Source organism: Phyllostomus hastatus, unplaced genomic scaffold, assembly GCF_019186645.2.
Source record: "Phyllostomus hastatus isolate PE091 unplaced genomic scaffold, TTU_PhHast_1.1 phas_scaffold_182, whole genome shotgun sequence".
Lineage (NCBI taxonomy): Eukaryota > Metazoa > Chordata > Mammalia > Chiroptera > Phyllostomidae > Phyllostomus > Phyllostomus hastatus.
Genome location: NW_025334013.1, coordinates 14329697 through 14348258, shown reverse-complemented (window position 1 = coordinate 14348258; position 18562 = coordinate 14329697). Strand labels below are relative to the sequence as shown.

Genomic DNA, 18562 nt, shown 5'->3' with positions numbered 1-18562 from the left:
TTTTCTGAAGGGCAAACAGAACACGTCCGACAGACAGCTGTACCATTTGCTGCTGGTTCAGTATCGGGGATGGGCAACCCAAAGCAGGTCTTGTAAATCACTTTACCCACTACCCAGACTGTTTCCTGTACTCTCTGCCTCTCTAACTCATCTTTCTCTTCCACCCATCCATCCATCCATCCACTCATCTATCTGGAGTACACATTCTTTGCAAACAACATCCCCAGGGGTCAAGGGCATGTGCACACCGTGGGTGACTTTTGGGGACCATGGAAAGATGGAGAGTAGAGTGCCTGCCTGTAGGGGGCACCCACTACCTAGCCCCAGCCAGTTGTTGCTTTATGGAAATACAGGCCCCCTGTGTGCCATGCCTCCCCGCTCTTTAGGGGACACTGGACTTCTAGATTTTTAGATGAGACTCCCAACTTTAAACATTGGCAGCATACTCACCTTTTTCTAAGACACAGTAGAGTGAACAAAACATATTTGTAGCCCTCCTGTTTGCAACCTCTAAACCAAGCAAAGGTTCAAACTCTTCATTTCTGTCTTCATAGAGCTAATCAGTGTAGAGGCAGACACCGAAATACTTGGTTTTTGGAGAGGTAACACACAGTGGGAACATCGGAAGAGTGTTTCACTATGATTTGAGAAGTCAAAGAGACTTCATGGAAGAGAGAGTATTTGTGCTGAAGATTGACAGGTGAATGAATAGGAGTTTGCCTGGCAGACAGCCAAGAGAGGGCATCCCAGGCAAAGGCGTGGCAGTATGAGTAGCATGGCACTCTGGGAACTGTAGCTGGAGTGCCAGGGCACAGACCGCGGAGGGCATCACTGTGTCCGGGAAGAAGGCCGCCCTTTTTCAGGGCGGTAGGACCCAGCCAGCTGTGGCAGGCAATTGGTTGACTTGTTTTCACCTGGGCGGTACAGGTGCTTGGTGGTGCAGTAACTGAAGTGCCCTCGAGGTGGCGCGCACGAGTAGTGAGCCAGGCCTTCGGTACCTCTGCTCTGACCTGGGGCCAGAGGATTTTCTAAGCGCTTAGCGGTATCAGAACGCACGCAGGCTGGTGCTGACGCGGACACAGCCGGGAAGCAGCGGAAGCTGTGATCAATCCAACCCCCCTGCCTCCACCCCCACCAGTGATGCCCTCTCTGCAATTTGACTCAGTTCCCAGTTCAAAGCAAAATGAGCGTGGCTGCCTGGAATGCCATTTAAAAACAACTTCCAGCCTACCAGTCAGCTCCTAGCCAAGAGGAGGCCCGGGGCCTGGGAGTGCCCTGCCAGGAAGGTGGGGGGAAATGCGACAGGCAGCTCAGCCTCGCCCAGGTAAGGGAACTCTGGAAAACCCTGCCCTTCGGAGCCACAGGGAGATGTATTGAAAAGAATTCAGAAGGCAGGCACACCTAGATATGCAGCCTGACTCTTCCATTGGCTAGTTGGATGACCTTGGACAAGTCAGTTCAGCTCTCTGAGTCTCAGTCCACTGATCTTTAAAATGGGGATAATTATGACCCCCTTTCAAGGTTACGGTGAGGATCAAATGAGGTAATGAGATGTTTAGCACTGTTCCCAACCCATGTAGGTGCTCAATAAGTACATAATGCTTAGTAATAATACTCAAACCTAATGTGGCAACCTATATAAATTGCCTAATGGCTCATTTCTAGAATTCTCTTAGGTGCTTTAATTCTCTTAACAACTGTATAAGATGGGTACTATCATTATCCCCACCTGCCATGTGAGAAAACTGAGGCACCTGGAGGGGAAGGTATTCACCCTAGGACACATAGCTGCAAAGTGGTGGTGTCAGGCCTTGAACCTGGGAACTTGGCTTTGGAGACTGTGTCCTTAATAAATATACCACCACACCGTAGGCATTTCTTAAATGACAAGTTACTATTGTTTGCTGCTATGCCTTAGTCCAAGCAGCACCCTCAAGCTCCCCCTGGTGGTTCCCCACCGCTGAGTCCTAGACACCAAGGATGTGGTGTGGGCCGCGCAGGACAGTGAGGGGTTAGCCCCAGGAAGCATCGGCAGCTCCATCACAGTTGCAGGAGATGAGCTGGCTTAGGCTGTGGGAGGTGACAGACACTGGCTCAGAGAGAGATCCTTCTCTTAAGTCACTGGCCTTCCAAAGAGACCCTGTGGCTGACCTCGCTCATCTCTGGCTAGACCCCTGGGATGTCCCTTGCCCCTCTCTGTGGTCAGCCCCCTCAGCCCATTCTGTATTCAGTCATCAGCAAAGGTTCATCAGGTACCTACCGAGAGCACTGTTACAGCTGCTGGAGACAGTGGTGAACCAGCCAATGGGTTCCCTATACTATGGAACCTGTAATCTGCAGCAGAGGCAGACAATGTTTACAAACACATACACAAGTTAATTATAGACTTGGGTAAGTGCTGTGAATGCAAGAAATTAGGTCACATGCTAGAGGGCTACAGAGCAGGGACAGTCTGTTTGGCTGGCATGGCCAGGGAAGGCCTCCCTGCAGAGGTGATATTTGGGTCTGACTGGTGGGAAACAACCAGTCACGGAAGATGCGGAGGAGGAAGAGCCTTCTGGGAGGAGGTGCCAGCTGTGCAAAGGCACTGTGGTGGGGGACAGGTGCGCTCGAGGAACAGAAAGCAGGAGGGTGGTAGAGGCTTCAGTGAACAGCTGGGGGGTGGGCGGTGGCAAGAGATCAGGTCAGAGGCAGGCAGGGGCCAGGTGTGGAGGGGTTGGGAAGCCTCAGTGAGGGCTTTGCCTTTATGCTGAAAATAAGTGGAAGCTGTTAGAACATCAGAAGCAGGGGAATACTGAGACTATGTGTGAGCTTTTGAAAGCCTTCTCGCCCCTGCCAAGCTGTTGTATGGCAAATAGATGGTGAGGGAGGCAAGAGGATGCAGGGAGACCGGCTTCAGAGCTCTTGTGGCTGTGCAGGGGAGGGCTCAGTGGCCGGGACCAGGGCTGGGTGCAGGGAGAGTCGCTGGCTGCAGGCAGCCCCTGGACTCTCCCGTTTACACCCTTCCCAGCCTTCCCTCACCCACACCTTCCTCTCCTACTGAAATCTGACTCCAGAGGAGAGCTGGTTGGATGGCAGCTCCCCCATCCCTGTGCCCGGCTGCCAGGCCACCCAGTTGTCAGGCAGGCTTGGGCAGAGTGCAGGATAATTTAGTCTTAGAACAGTACAGTAAGGTTCAAACAGTACTTTATATATATATAAAAGCTAGAAATCCCTTTAGACAAAATTTTTGGGAATTTGAAATGTAAACCTTTTAAGAGCAGAGCCTTCTCTTCCCAGCCCACCCCATTCCTGGGGCAGGAATGAGACACCTTGGAGGGACCTCAAGTCTCCAGAGGACACATCAGTCCCTGTGGTCCGAGGGCATCTGTAGTGACAGAGGGGATCCAAGGTCAGGCCAAACAGCAAGGGCTGGGAGATGAAAAGGTTGCTGGCAGAATTCACAGTGAAGTGTTCCCTGGAATGTTGGGTGGGATTTTCTCATAACCCCAGACTTTTAACACAGGGAAGCCCGAGCTGCTCAGTCAGCCTCACTGTCAGACACCGCTCCTTGGGTCTGACTTTTCAGAGGCCCAGCATCATCTTCCTGAAGGGAAGAAGTGCATCCATAGCTCCAGGGCTGCCCGGTGCGGCTGCCCCAGCTGTGCACCATGCAACTCCAAGAGGTACCCAGGTGACCATGTGAATGGCGCCCCCTGGAGGTAGGAAACACAGCCGCCCTTTGGGACCTTCCACAAGGGTTCAGTGTGGTCAGACTCAGGATGGAGGGAGGAGGGGTCCCTAATCTCTTCAACTCTGATGACTCAGTGTCTCCTAGGAGGCATGAGGGCTGGCTCGCAGATCCTGACGGGTTACTGAAGAGCCAAGAGATGAAGGCAGAGACACGTTGCCCGCCTGCCCCCTCCCAAGAGTCACGCAGACACTGCTCTGAAAGGGAGGGAGCTGTACGGCTACCACTCCATCCTCTTAGCTGTAAAGTGGGGCTGGTAACTGGTGACTCTCGGGCCTGCAGAGAGAAATAAACAGCGACGGGCAGTGAATGCTGGCTTTCCTTGTTACCATCCTCAACAAGTCCAAGAGTTTGGCCAAATCCTTTCTTTCCAGTTCCCTCGCCCTCACGCTCCAGCTGCCCTGAGCCCCCTGATGTTGCCTATGCATCTCCAGAGCTCTTCTGTCACCCCAAACTGGAACTCTGTACCCATTAAACCTTCACCCCCCAAACCCCGTCCCTCTGCCCCCGGCAACCACCACTCTGCTCTCTGTCTCTATGAACTTGACTTCTAGGTACTTCATGTGAATGGAATTATGCAATATCGGCCCTTTTGGATCTTGCTTATTTCGCTTAGCGTAATGCCCTCAAAGTTCACCCATGTGGTAGCATGTTTCAGAATTTCACTCCTTTTTATGGCTGCATAGTAATCTACTTACTGTAGGTGCATGCCACGTTTTGTTCATCCATTCACCCGCCAGCAGACAGCTGGGTTTCCTCCATCTTTCGCCGGCAGCCCCTCGACAACAGGAAGGCAGGAAGCCTGTCTGAGCCAGCAGCACAGTTACCACTCATAAAAAAAAAAAGTGTTAAGTGTTTCTCATTACAAAAGTAGATATATTTTTTTGTAGAAGACTTAGGAACTATGTATAAGCAAAAGGAGAAAATGAAAATATTCTATAATGCCACCTCAGAGAGATCCTTGCTGTTAGTATGGTGTTACGGAGTGAATATTATTGACCCCTCCCTCCCCAAATCCATATGGTGAAGCCCCAATGTGACTGGATTTGGAACTAAGTCCTTTACGGAGGTAATTAAGGTTAAAAGAGGTCACATGGTGAAACTTGACCCAATAGGAGCAGTGTCCTCAGAGGAGGAGACACCTGAGCACTCCGCCACTCTCTCCCCGCATGTAAGGACAGGGCGAGAGGGCGGCCACCTGTGAGCCAGGAAGGGAACCCCCGAGTGAAACCAAATGGACCAGCACCTGGTCTGTCTCTGGAACTGTGAGAAACATATTTCTGTTGTTGTTTTTTAGATTTATTTATTTATTTTTAAAGAGAGGGGAATAGAGGGAGAAAGAGAAGGAGAGAAACACCAATGTGTGGTTGCCTCTTGCATGCCCCTGCTGGGGACCTGGCCTGCAACCCAGGCATGTGCCCTGACTGGGAATCAAACCAGCAACCCTTTGTTTCACAGGCTGGCACTCAATCCACTGAGCCACACCAGCCAGGGCTCATTTCAGTTGCATAAGCCCCCCAGTCCGGTATTTTATCATGGCAACCCAGGCAGACTAAGACACACAGTTGTCTTTATAATCATCTGTGCATATATGCACGTATATGTATATGTATATGTATATGTATATGTATATGTATATGTATGTATATTTATTTGTGGCTTTGTAAGCCAAGGCCAAAATGGTGTCATTCTTAGGCAGTGCATGGTAGGCGTTAAGACTGTAAAGCCCGGAATCAGACAGGCCTGAGTGCAAACCTCAGCGGTGTTACTCTCCAGGTTTGCCTCCTCATCTGCAAATGGGGACGGTAACAGTACTTTCCTCCTAGGACCACTGGGGCGGTTACGTCGGAAAGCGCTCCCCCAGCGCCTGGCGCGGTGCCTGGCACATGGCAGAAGCCCGCCCTCTTCAATGGTGATACACTCACTATTCTCTGGACTGTCAGCTCCTTGTGGGGGGAGCCTTTCTGACTTGTCTGCTGTATCCCTTGTTCTTAGCACAGCCCCTGAGAATAGGTGCCTAGTAAATATTCAGTGAATGAGTGAAGAAAGGGTTCAAGGAGAGCAGAGCGGGAGACAGAGAGCAGCTCGCATAGGGCCTAGTGGCTGTAGTCCTTGGCGTGGTTACGCTGTTCTGTGCCCAGGAGAGCACAGTGGGGGCTTAAGAGCATGGGTCCCAGAGTCCATCTGCCTGGGTTTTCATTCAGGCCCTACTGGTGTCCAGATGTGTGACCTGTATTTAGAATGCATCTCTCTCTAAAATGCACTTTAAATGCAACTCTAACATGGGGACAAGAATAGTATCAACTTCGTGGGGTGGTTGTGAGGACTAAATGAGATGATCCATCTCAAGCACCTAAAATAGCACCTACCTCCTAGGGCCACTATGAGGATGGAAGGGGATCGTTGCTCAGTAAGTGCTTTATTCGCTTAATGTCAGAATGTCGATTATGGATTGTCATCCTCAGATCAAACAGCAACAAGTCGAAAGCAGAGACCTCCCCCAGGACCCCCAGCAGCCCCTCGAGCCCCAGCTTCGCCCCCTCCGTCTGCCTCCTGGCGCCCTGCTATCTCACCGGGGACTCTGTCCGGGACAAGTGCGTGGAGATGCTTTCGGCGGCCTTGAAGGCAGATGGTGAGAGGGCCTGGGCTGGGGACGGGGGAGGGCAGGCTCCCCAAGGGCAGATGAGATGTGGTCTGCTCCAGGTCATGGGAGCGGTACAGGCTGCCATAGTCCCTGCCACAAGCAGGCTTCACTGCCAAGGTCATGTCTGGCTGATGCCCGTGTTTCGGAATCTCTTTTAGATGATTACAAGGACTACGGAGTCAACTGTGACAAGATGGCATCAGAAATCGAAGATCATATCCTTGAGTTTTGCCCAGGCTGTGGGTGCCTGGACTGTCCGTCAGCAGGCCTCCCAAGTGCAGGGGACCCAGGACACTGGGCAGAGAGGGAAGGGGCTCTAGGGACAGCCCCCTGCTCTGCCGCAGAACTGGAGTTCTTTTTTTTTTTAATTTTATTTATTTATTTTTAGAGAGGGAAGGGAAGGAGAAAGAGAGAGAGAAACATCAATGTGCGGTTGCTGGGGGCCATGGCCTGCAACCCAGGCATGTGCCCTGACTGGGAATCGAACCTGCGATGCTTTGGTTCGCAGCCTGCGCTCAATCCACTGAACTACACCAGCCCGGGCTGAACTAGAGTTCTTAATTCCGGCAAATGTTTATTGTCTGGCACCTGCTGGCCTCACGCTAGGCTGTTCATGAACAGTGTACCTCATTCAGTGTTGAGAACAATCCACAAGGTGAGTTTCCTCATTATTTTTACTGACGAGTTTACTGAGGTGCAGAGAGACGGAGGCACTTGCCAAAGCTCATGTGGCAAACAGCAGTGGCAGAGCCGGGACTGGAACCCAGGCAGGGGGATCCCGGGTCCTGAAGCTCAGCTGCTGCGCCAGCAGGCTGTGTCGTGTGCCTAGTTTGTGACGTCTAGTGGTCAAGTAGACAGAGAGGACAGCATTTCTCCTGCTCAGCCTTCCCCCGCTTCCAACCTGTGAAGATGGGGCAGCCCCCACTATTTACTCCCCGATATGCACCAAGCACTGTGACGGGCAACGGACACACTTCCTACCTCTGTTCGTTCTCGCGACAATCTCTGGGAGGCCGGGACTGTTGTTCCCATGTCACGGATGAGGAAACGGAGGCTCGGGGACTGCTGGTCTCAGAGCTGCACTGAAAACCTTGGTCTTTGGGTTCCACATCCTGGGCTTCTCATATTCCCCATCCTCTCACTCTCTGAAAGGGGCCATTTGTGGACAGGGGAGGCGACCACCTGTGTGACATGGGCCCATTGCATCAAAAGATTCCTGGCTTGGAGTGAAAAATTCCTCGGCACTGCACCCCACTGTGTGAATGCTGGAATTTCTTTTACTGAAGACAAAGCTTTGCATGTCAAAGAGGTGTGGAGGGAAGGGACAGAATCCCCAGGAGAGGGGGCATCTGAGTGTCACACTGGGGTGTGAGTGACCTTTTTAAGGCCTCTTAGGCTGTACCTATGGAGCTCAGCTGGGGGTGGGCTGGGGCAGGGGCCTGCTTCATCTCCTGCCTGCAGCCCACATCAATACCCTGCAACACATCTGGGCTTTTCTCTCCGCCATCATTCAGTTACCAACCAGCATGTCTTGAGCTATCCAGTACCTCACTCACCAAGTACATTCTCATGATTCTGACTAATGCAGAACACTGAGTGCAAGCTTCCTCTTTGTTTGGCACTTGTCCCTCCAAGCAGATCCCTTCCACCTTATAGCCCGGGTGGAAACAAAGGGCACCAGTCCGTGGTTCCACTCCCGGCCTTTCCTCTCTGTTTTCTCCCTCCACTGAACGTCCTTCTCCCAAAGGAGAGGAAAGCAGGGCTGTGTCTACTCTTTAGCTCGTTGTTCTTAGCTGGTGGGAGGTCAGGTTTGAGGGCTTGAATATTCGTCTCCCAAAAAAAGCTCTGTTCTCTTTGGAGCGACTCTGGACTCACATGGCTCCTTGGAGGGTCAGTGACTTGCCGGCCTGCGCTCCTCCTCCCCTGTCCCTTCCCCCCATCATCTCAGGAAACGGGGAGGGGTATTGCCAGCCCTCCCTCTGGGCCCCACGTAAACAGACACACACCTCCAGGAATCCCAAGCACAGATTTTTAAACAAACGTTTTGGCTTTCAAATGCATTATGGCATATTCTTTCTTTTTACACTTTTATTGTACAAACAACAAAAACAGAAATTGTACCACCTTCCTCCCACCACTTCCAGCAAGTCAGCTGTTCCCATGTTTCCACATTCCCTGCAGTCACCTTCCCGTACGTGGTATTTCCCAGCAAAGGCTTCATCTTCCTGGTTCCCCTTGGCTTGGGACACCAAGAAAACGTGCTGTGTTCCCTGAGCTCTTCCAGAGAAGGGGGTGGGAGGCCCGCCTGGGATGCAGCATCTGGACAGAGAGGTCACTGTGGTCCTTGGCCCCGGGGCGCTTCCTGCTGGGTGAGCGGAGAGAGCATTACCCTTAGGAGGGATCTGGCTTCCAGCCCTGTCTCTGCTGGGAATTTGCCACATGACCGTGATCTTGAGCAAATGCCTGCACCCTTCCTAAGCCTCAGCTTCCTCATCTCTTCAAGAGAGACATAACTCTGACCAGCAATTCCCAAAGTAGGTTCCAGCAGATGGTGATGGGTATTACCAGAGAACAGGAGCACCAAATGCAACAAAGCTCCTCCAGTTCTTTATTGTCTGCAACACTTCTTAGAGCCTCAAACACGTGGCTCCTAATCTCGTGTTTCTCTGCCAGCTGGACCCACAAACTTCTGGTAACTAAAGGTGATCTTCATCATCATCATCATCTTAGCCCCTGAATGCTGAGCTTCTGATGTGTCCCAGACACCATGCTAGGTCGTCGTGCAGCTTAACTCACTGCATCCTCATAACCGCCCTGGATTTTAGAAACAAGGAAACAGAGGCACATAGAGGTCGTGTGACTCACCTGAGGTCATACAGGAGGCCCAGACAAACTCGGGGTGCCCATTCCCAGAGTCCCAGACACCGCAGTGCTTGCCATGATCTGAACTCGCCAAGGAGGCTGTTTCCTGTCCCTGACGCGTGACTGACCCCATATGCCCCACTGAGGTCCCCTCAAGTGTCACAGGAGTGCCTGACCTCCGTACAAGTCCAGGGAGAGGAAGAGTTGGCCCTGAGCGTCCTCCCTTCAGGGAGAGGCTCCCCATTCTCCCGTACCCCTCCGAGACTGGCTGGCTGGCCCTTGACCGTGTCACATATCTACCAGGAGCTCAAGAGCACAGACATGAAGTACCGGAACCGCGTGCGCAGCCGAATCAGCAACCTCAAGGACCCCAGGAACCCTGGCCTGAGGCGGAACGTGCTCAGTGGGGCCATCTCCACCAGCCTCATTGCCAAGATGACAGCAGAGGTGAGAGCTGGGCTGGGGCCTCTGCACAGAGGGGTGGGGCGCCAGGCCTCTCCAGCTTCGTCCAAGTCTCAGAGGTGGGAGGGGCTTGTGACTCCACGAAGCAGAGCCAGGAGGCTCTTCCAGTCAGACCCTCTCCCGCTCCCCATCTCTCAAGGCTCCTGGACCATCAGGACGGTGGACATGCCTAACGCGTATTAGGCACCGTGCTAGCACTTTAGACAGACACACTGGCCACTTCTGTCTTCACACCAGCTGAGACAGAAATGTTTACTCTTCCGTCTCACGGATGAGGAGGCCGAGGCTCAGAGGAGTTAAGTAATTTGCCTATGTACACAGCCAGAAAAGACCCCAGCCAGGAGGCAGGCTGTGGGGCCTCAGAGTGCCCGCTCTTCGCTGCCTTGTTATCTGCTGCCCTCCTCTGCCTCGCTCAGGCCTCTATGCCATGACCCAGCCCCGGGCCCAGGCCAGAACAGGGGTCCCCGTGGAGCACGGTCCGAGGGCGGGAGACGGGTGTACTTACAGATACTGAACGTGTACAGCAGAGGTGGTGAGTGCCATGATGGGGCCGCCATGGGAACGCACAGGAAGGAAGGACTGATCCGGCTTGAAAGGGCCAGTAAGGGAAGAAAAAGGCAACAAGCCTGTTTGAGAAACTTAGAAATGTGGGGGCTGTGCCAAGCTGCCTGAGTTTGAATTCTACCTCTGCCACTTAGCTGTGTGATCTTAGACAGGCCACTTAACCTCTCTGTGCCTCAGCTTTCTCATCTGTAAAATGCGAAGAATAATAATAATAGTAATAATAATGGCTATCTCATAAGCAATACATGAGTTTAGAAGGTTAATACATGAAAAACCCTCCCCAGAATCAGTATATAATAGGCCCATTCACCAACCATTTCATGTAACCCTCAGCACGATGCTATGAAAGAGGAAATATTATCCCCATTTTATGGATGAGAAAACTGAGGCCAAACAACTCATCAGTGACAGATGAGGATGGGAACCCAGAGCTGTTTCTTTCAGAGGCTACATCTCGGAGAGACCTTGTGCACGCCCTCAGGTATGAGCAGCTCTTCGCTGCCGGAGATTACTGAGGGGTTTCCCACAGGCACCTGGAGAGGGCACCCCTACGCTGCAGGAAGGCGCCAGAGGAGGGGAGGGGAAGTGCATGACATCCTGGAGTCTGGCTGTGCCTCAGTGCGCGTGACGATCCTCTGAAACTACTGTTGGCCAGAGTGGGCTTCCATGCGGTGTGCATGACGTGTGTGTTTAGTCTGTGTGTGTCTGGTATGTGTTAGTCTGTGTGGGGTGTATGTAAGTGTGTGTGTGGGGGGGTATTATGCAGTATGTATGTACCTTTTTCCGAAGAGAGGGTTCACTGACTTCCTCAAGTACCCAAAATAAGAAAGATAATACCCTTGGCTTTAGGATAAAGTGGGGAACTTGGCACAAGTAGACCAGGGTTCTATTGCTGCCTAATTTGAAATATCTGATCTTTTTAGGCAAATAGCAATATATGCCCAGAATTACACATTGCAACTTGGCCCTACAGTGCCTGCTCCATCCCTGAAAGGTGCAGCTGTGACTTTTATGGCAGCCCAGCCTTGTGTTTATTGCTCTCCGTGCCCTGCTCTGTGGCTCTGGGTCCCTCTGCTCCTCTTCGTGTGTGTGCTGTGGGAGTGCTGTTGTGAGACTGTCTCACAGGCAATTCCAGAGCCACGTTGGAAAAGTGAGCCCAGGAGAACCGGGAGCAAGGTCTGGCACAGGTCTGAGCCAAGCCCTGCAAGTTCCCAAAAGCTGGAGGTCAGAGCAGAGCTAAGTGTCTGGATTAGGACAAAGACAGCCCCCAGAAGTCCCAGCAAAGCAACTGGCCGAGCCAGACACATGGCTGAAGTCAGGCCCCACCCAAGGACTGTTCACTAGAACAGGACAAGAGAATCGGGCCATCAACCCAGGCCCAAAGCGAGGCCGACCAGGCCAAGGGCAGCGAGCCAGGAATCTGGCAGGCTGCGGACAAGGGACTGCCAGGGCCAGCTGCCAAGGACTCCCTCCCCCCTCACCACCAGCAACCCAGACAACGTGGATGCCAAGATCTTCCTCCTGGGGTCATCTTTTGCTCCAGACAGGAAGTTTCTACAAGAAATATAGGACCATTTTTGCTCCAATTAGAAAAATAACAGCGTGGGGTTGGGCTGCTCACTGTCTGTTCTGTGGCTTAGAGGACAAGGCGCTCCCGTTAAGGGAAAGCCTGGGACGGCTATGCCCATGCAGACGGACGTCCCTCCCTGCGCCCCTGTGTCTCCCTAACTCCTTTCAGTGTCTCTTTCCTTGTCCACGAGATTCCCTCCTCCTTTCTCTCTTCTCCTGTCTACCCAGACATATCAAAGACTGGCGTAGATTCTGAGACACCCATTGGAACCACTGAGCGGTGTACGGTCAGCCCCGCAGAGAGAGGGGCTGTGGCTGCTCACCGCTCACCCAGCACCGAGAGCAGTGCGGGGCACGTCATGAGTGCGCAACAAATAGCTATTGAGTTGACCTTTGGGGTCCTTCTCCTACCTTCATTTTCCTCATTTTTCTTCCATACTTTCTACATCACTGTACTCACTCCATGTGTCTTTGGCGCTGCCGCCTTCTAAATGAGTCAGGGCAGAGGTAGGTAAATGGATCAGTGGGTGAGCAGACAGATTTTTTTTCTGTTTTTATTTATTTTTCTTTTTTTAAAAAAAGATTTTGTTTATTTACTTTTAGAGAGAGGGGAAGGGAGGGAGAAAGAGAAGGAGAGAAACAAGAGAAACACCATTGTGTGAGAGAAAACATCAATCGATTGCCTCTCACACGCCCCCTACTGGGGATCTGGCCCACAACCCAGGCATGTGCCCTGACTGGGAATCAAACCGGCAACCTTTTGGTTCTCAGGCTGGTGCTCAATCCACTGAGCCACACCAGCCAGGGCTTGTTTTTATTTCTTAGGGGGCACAGAAGACCATCTTTCCACATCGGATTCCCAGCCCCGCCTCCTGTACTCCTCATTCTGAGGCCACTCCAAATGCCCTTCCGCAAACATGTCGTTCCTGTCCTCTGATCTTTTGCATGGACTATTCTCTGTGTCTAGAATATGCCACCCCCTGCCCCACGCCCACCAATCCTGCTTATCTATCAAGACTGGGTAAGGTGTCAGCCTCATTAATGAGCCTGCCCTGTTCCCGAGCAGTTAGCTCCCACCCCGGGGTGGGGTGTGGGGGTGGGGGGCGCTTTCCCTGCACTTTGTATGCCTTTGTTTTAGGAGTTCCTAGGCTATCTTGCTATCTTGTGCAAATGCTGGCTACTCCACCAGATTAGCATTACCTGGGGATGGAACCAAATCTAGTCCGAACCCTGAGGGCTTAGAGGCAGTGGTGTGCTGAAACCAGCTCCTGCAGCTCAGGAGCTACGACTGTGTGTGTGCGCAGCTGTTCCCAACTCTGCATTCAGTCACATCGCATCAGTAGCTGGAGACTGGCCGCGATGGAAATATTTACACCACGGAAACTCGTAAATACTACCAATCAGCCACCCCTACAGTCAAAACTGGTTTACCAGCACACCAATGCAGCTAAAGACATTCGATAAATTGGCCTCCTAATAGATTTTGGTTGAACAAATGCATTATGCTCTGGGAAATCTCCCCAGATTAAAGTCAGCTTCTTTGCTTCTATCGCTTTGGCTTGATTTGTTTTTCTGTATATCCCGTCGTGGGTTAGGGTCTATTTGTTGGATTTAACACAGTAGGATTTATTTATTTTTTAAAAATCCTCCCCCGAGGATATTTTTTATTCTTGAATTTAGAGAGAGAGGAAGGGAGAGAGAAACATCGATGGTTGCCTTCCATACACCCCTGACCAGAGATTGAACCTGCAACCTAGGTATGTGCCCTGACCCGGAATCGAACCCCAGCCTTTCGGTGTATGGGATGATGCTCCAACCAACTGAGCCACCCAGCCAGGGCAACACAGTAGGATTTAAACATTTGTATGAACCAGAATAACTTGGGGACACTAATAAAAATGCATATTCCTGGGACTGCCCGTCAAGTTTTGGATTCCTAGGAATCTGCATTTTGTCAAGAAGGCCAAGTGGTTATAATGCGGTGCTCAGCATTAGATTCAGTGGTCACTAAAATCATTTAACCTTCGTGCCAACTCTGGTCTCAGTTTAAAGAGTTAGGGTAACCCTGCCTGGTGTGGCTCAGTGGACTGAGCGCCAGCCTCTGAACCAAAGGGTCCCTGGTTCGATTCCCAGGGCACATGCCTGGGTTGCAGGCCAGGTCCTCAGTAGAGATGCACAAGAGGCAACCACACATTGACATTTTCCACCCTCTCTCCCTCCATTCCCCTCTGTCTAAAAATAAATAAATAAAACCTTTAAAGAGTCAAGGTTGAAAGCAACAATGAAAATGTTTAGCCACTACCAAATCCTCACTCATTTTAGCATTAGCCTCTGCCGTCCTGCTTCTCCCAAACCAACCTTAACAAGAACTCTCTTAGGTTTGAGTGTCCTCCTCTCCGCTCTCCTCCGGCAGAGGCAGAAGAGGAGTCGGACGGCAAGGGAGATGGATAAAGAGGGGAAGGACCGGGACAATGAGGACCCTGGGTGTCTGCAGTGTGTTTGACGCAAGACAGGAGAGTCTGTTCTGTAGGAACTTGAAGTTAGGTTCTGTGATACGCTCACAGGTGAGCAGTTAGTAGTGTGAACCCAGGTGCTTCAGGTGCTGCGTGGGTGGGGACAGCAACAGCAAGTCATAGTGAGACCATGGTTCCCACAAGGCTGAATGGGCTGGAAAGTGATCACAGCTTGGACAGGCTGCGGGTCATGTCCAGACTGGAAGGATAAGGACAATATCAGATCAGATGGTTACCGGTCAAGTCAGCTCCAAGAGGAGGGTTCAGGCAGGTGCCCAAGGCCCTGGCAGGCTGGGTGAGCACCAGCTTTGAGGAAACGTATGAAAGGGCGTTGACCCGGGGGCAGAAGCTGTTTGCCTTCTGCTCTCCTGTGCTCGCCCCTCTGCGCTCGGCCCAGCCACAGCCCCCAAGGTTTGCCCTTCCGCCCAAAGGCAGAATGGAGACTCTTTGCGTACAGACTTTTCCCAGCTGGGGCAGGGCCAAGAGTCCAGGCCTCCCTCCAGCTCCTTGTGCTCCATCCAGCACGTTCCCCCTCCTCTGTTCGGGCTCTCTAGAAACCAGATGTGGGGCAGGACCCCCGGGACCCCCTGGCCCTGAAGGGCAGACTTGTTTCTCTCCAGGAAATGGCCAGTGATGAGCTGCGGGAGTTGAGGAATGCCATGACCCAGGAGGCTATCCGTGAGCACCAGATGGCCAAAACAGGCGGCACCACCACTGACCTCTTCCAGTGCAAGAAATGCAAGAAGAAGAATTGTACCTACAACCAGGTAAGGTGATGAGGGGAGGGGCCCACGGTGGAGGAAGCTACAGGGGCACAGAGATGATGAGCCAGAGAGAGCTCAGGGAACAGCCAGAGGGGGAAGGGTTAAAACTCCAGGCTGCAGAGAAAAGGGCAAGTCTTGCACACCAATGTGTCCCCGTGGCTTCTAGAAAATGTTCTTCTGCATGTACAGTCACCCAGATTTGTATCGAGGAGGCTTGGCCAGCGTGTTCTGGCTGGGCCTGAAGCAAGACTAGGGGGACCCAGACTCACCGGGCACAGAACTGTAGAGTCACAGGCAGTTGGAAGGGAATGTGGCACTGTAAAACTCCACCCCCTCCCTTTACACACAGGGAAACCGAGGCCCTGACAGGGGACAAGCTTTGCAGTTTCGTCCAAGGTGGCAGAGATAGTAATAAATCTAGATCTAACTTTTGTGCCTGCATTACACCCAACTCGGTGTATAAAGCCTAAGGGATTTGGCCCTGAGTCCTAAGCATGAAGACCCCTGCCCCTGTGTGGGGAGCCACGTGGGCTATGGAGGCCACTTCTCTGGTTTAAACACCAGAAAACCACCCCCTGTTTCCGGGTGGCACACGTTATGACCTTGGGGCACCAATGGCCTTGGATTATAGTTGGTACCTAGTCATTCCGGACCTCTATTCCATCTCCCACCTGCTCAGCAAGCAATATGTATCAAGAGCACCTTGCCAGTGGGGACCTGTGGCTACAGCAGACATACAGGCGGCCTCGCCCCTCAGGAATCATCCCCCAGAGAATGCCGATTCAGGAATTCAGAGATGGTTGTGCAAGCTCCTGCTCTCCCCCAAGACACTTCCCCGTGGAGGGGCGGGCTTCCTGCGCCTGCCCTCCCACCACAAGCACACTGCCCATCAGCAAAGTTTTCTCTGCACTGAGGGACCCCGATGTTCTCCTTTCTCGGGTGTCATTGCTCTCCAGGGACAAGGCTATGCTCCCTCAGTAGCCGGGGACTACCTCCCACCCCATAGACTCCCAACTGACATCAATCACAGTTGAGCGATCTATGTGATCTCTAGGGGTGCTTCCAGCTCACCCAATGGGGCATGTGCAGAGGAGAGTTGGGGAATGCTTCCTGTAGGAGATGAGTCTTGAGACAAGAGAAGTGAGATCAGTTCAGAAGGCTCAACAAGAGTGGAAGTGCAGAGGCCAGCCAGTGAGCTACTGAAAGTGAGCTGATGGACCTGCAGGAGGACAGGAGGATACACGTTAATACATGTCACAGAGTCCTCAGTGATAAAGGGGAATGCCAAACTGGGGTGGAAATAACAGTGCCAAGCTCTGGGATTCGGACCTACTGCTGCAGACAGTGGGAGCTATGGCAGGTCCTGGGGCAGGGGACTGACTTCATGAGTGGTCGTCTGTCTGTCTCAGGTGCAGACACGAAGCGCTGATGAGCCCATGACTACCTTCGTCTTATGCAATGAGTGCGGCAATCGCTGGAAGGTCCGTATCTTTCTCCCTCTCCCTACCCCCAAACTCATCATCCACAGATGCTGTCCCACAATAGGAGTAGTGTACCCACAGCCAAGGAGGGGCCTCATGCACGGGGGTGGGGGGGGTGGGCTTAGCAGCCTGTGCAGAGCAGGTCTGCAGAGCTAGAGATCGAGGTGGGTTGGTGGTGGTGAGGCAGGGAGTGGACGTGCACATGTTCATCTTGGAAGGCACCCAGCTGGGATGGGAGCAGCAGCCCACACTTTATCAGAGGATGGGCAGAACTGTCTTCTCAGCGCACATGGAATCGGTCGTTCCCCACCCCACCCACCCAGATCCACAGAGGAAAAACAATAGCGCTCTGCTTGTGGACCGCACCTCTTTCCAAAGTGCTTTAACAGATGTCGTTTCCTCTGAACCTGGCCACCGCCAAGGATGAGGAAGGCTGGGCCCTGTCAGAGGGGCCTCCAGCCCCCCACTCCCGGGTCATCCTCCCTTCCCAAGGCAGCCCTGGAGAAGCTCACATTATGCTGGGCTGCCCCAGACATGGGAGCTGAGCAAAAACTCCTCCAGAGTGCTCCTTCCTGCCATGTGGTCACGTGATTAATGTCAGTTTCCAGTACCGCCCGACTTGCTTGTGCTGTGTGTGGTGTCTGGGCCACCCGGCAGGCTGCAGACACTCCAACAGTGCGAGGGTCCTTAGCAAGGAGCCCCAGCCTGAGCATGGGACTGGGAGGCGGAAGCCCTGGCTTCAGGTCTCCACTCAGCCCTATTTGCCGTGTGACCTTGAGCACCTTACTGACCTCCCTGAGCAAAAGGGTGATGACCATGCCTTTCTCCAATGATTGACATGAAGATGATTACATGTGCACGCACAGCTATGAGAAGTGTTCCTTTATACTACCACTCTCACTTTTGGATGAGGAAACTGAGCTACCGAAATGCTTAACAAGCATAAGGTCACGCGGTTGGGGGGCACTGAAAGACGAGGCTGCAAAGTCCTGGTCAGCTGAGCTTCTACAGCTTCACAGAGAGCCTCGACAGCCCTGGGGCCTCATTGGACCTGCCATCTTTTTAATGTAGAAGCCAGGCGACTGTGTGTTTTCCCTTCACTCATCCTTTGAGCACTGAGGGCCAGGGCCAGCAGAGCGGCCTCGTGGTCCAGAGCACGGGCTTCGGCATCAGGTTCAGATCCTGGTTTTATCACTCACAGTGACTTGGCTAAGTGGCCTGAACACTCTCGGCCTGGATTTCCTCCTCTCTAAAGTGGACATGTTTATATCTAGCTCACAGACGTGCTGTGGGGACTAGGGAAGGTGCTATCCATGAGGCATGAATAGGATCTTTGATAGCTCATATGGTATCTTTGTCAAAATAGGACAAGCTGCCCCTGCTTCCAGGCAGACACAGCTTGCACCAGGGTGCGGAGCTCGGCAAACAGAGCAGGGGCCGAGTTTCAGTCCCTTTGCCAGGCTGTCTTGTGCCATGCACCACCTATACAACCATAAAAAAGCCCCAGGCATGTATGTTCCTGGCACATGGAAACCACTACTCCTATTGTTCTGTTTGTCACCCACTAGCATTATGGGAGCTTCGGCAAATCACTTAACCTCTCTGCATTGCTTCTTTACCTGTGAAAATGGGGGCGGCGCAGTGCCCAACTCCCAGAGTGACTGTCGGGACAAGATGAGTTAATACATGCCCACACTGCCTAGTGCAGAACGAGTGCTCACTAAGTGATGGCTCTTGCCATTGTCCCTGTCAGACAAAGGACAGTCTGCCTACTGTAAAACCAGCCCCTCCCCCTTATCCCCATTCGTTGGAGAGGCTGGGCCCACTCGAGGTGGCAGCTACATGGCTTCTGACACCATTTTCAGATAGTGTCCATTGCCATAGGGAGGGCCCAAAGTCTAATCAAGTGATTAGTGATAATCACAGTGATAGTTTGACCATGCATGGAGAGCCCACCACATGTCTGGCATCAA

The 18562-nt window shown here is 52.5% G+C and overlaps 1 protein-coding gene across 2 annotated transcripts in view; it reads left to right on the top strand.

The window, feature by feature from the left end:
• Positions 1-18562, top strand: part of TCEA3 (transcription elongation factor A3) — a 34484-nt gene that overhangs the window by 15564 nt on the left and 358 nt on the right. For both annotated transcript variants that reach the window (XM_045859923.1, XM_045859924.1), the window contains exons 6-10: positions 6196-6362; positions 6533-6589; positions 9529-9683; positions 14965-15111; positions 16518-16589. In XM_045859923.1, coding sequence (XP_045715879.1) covers positions 6196-6362; positions 6533-6589; positions 9529-9683; positions 14965-15111; positions 16518-16589 — 598 coding nt within the window. The remainder of the gene's footprint in view (positions 1-6195; positions 6363-6532; positions 6590-9528; positions 9684-14964; positions 15112-16517; positions 16590-18562) is intronic.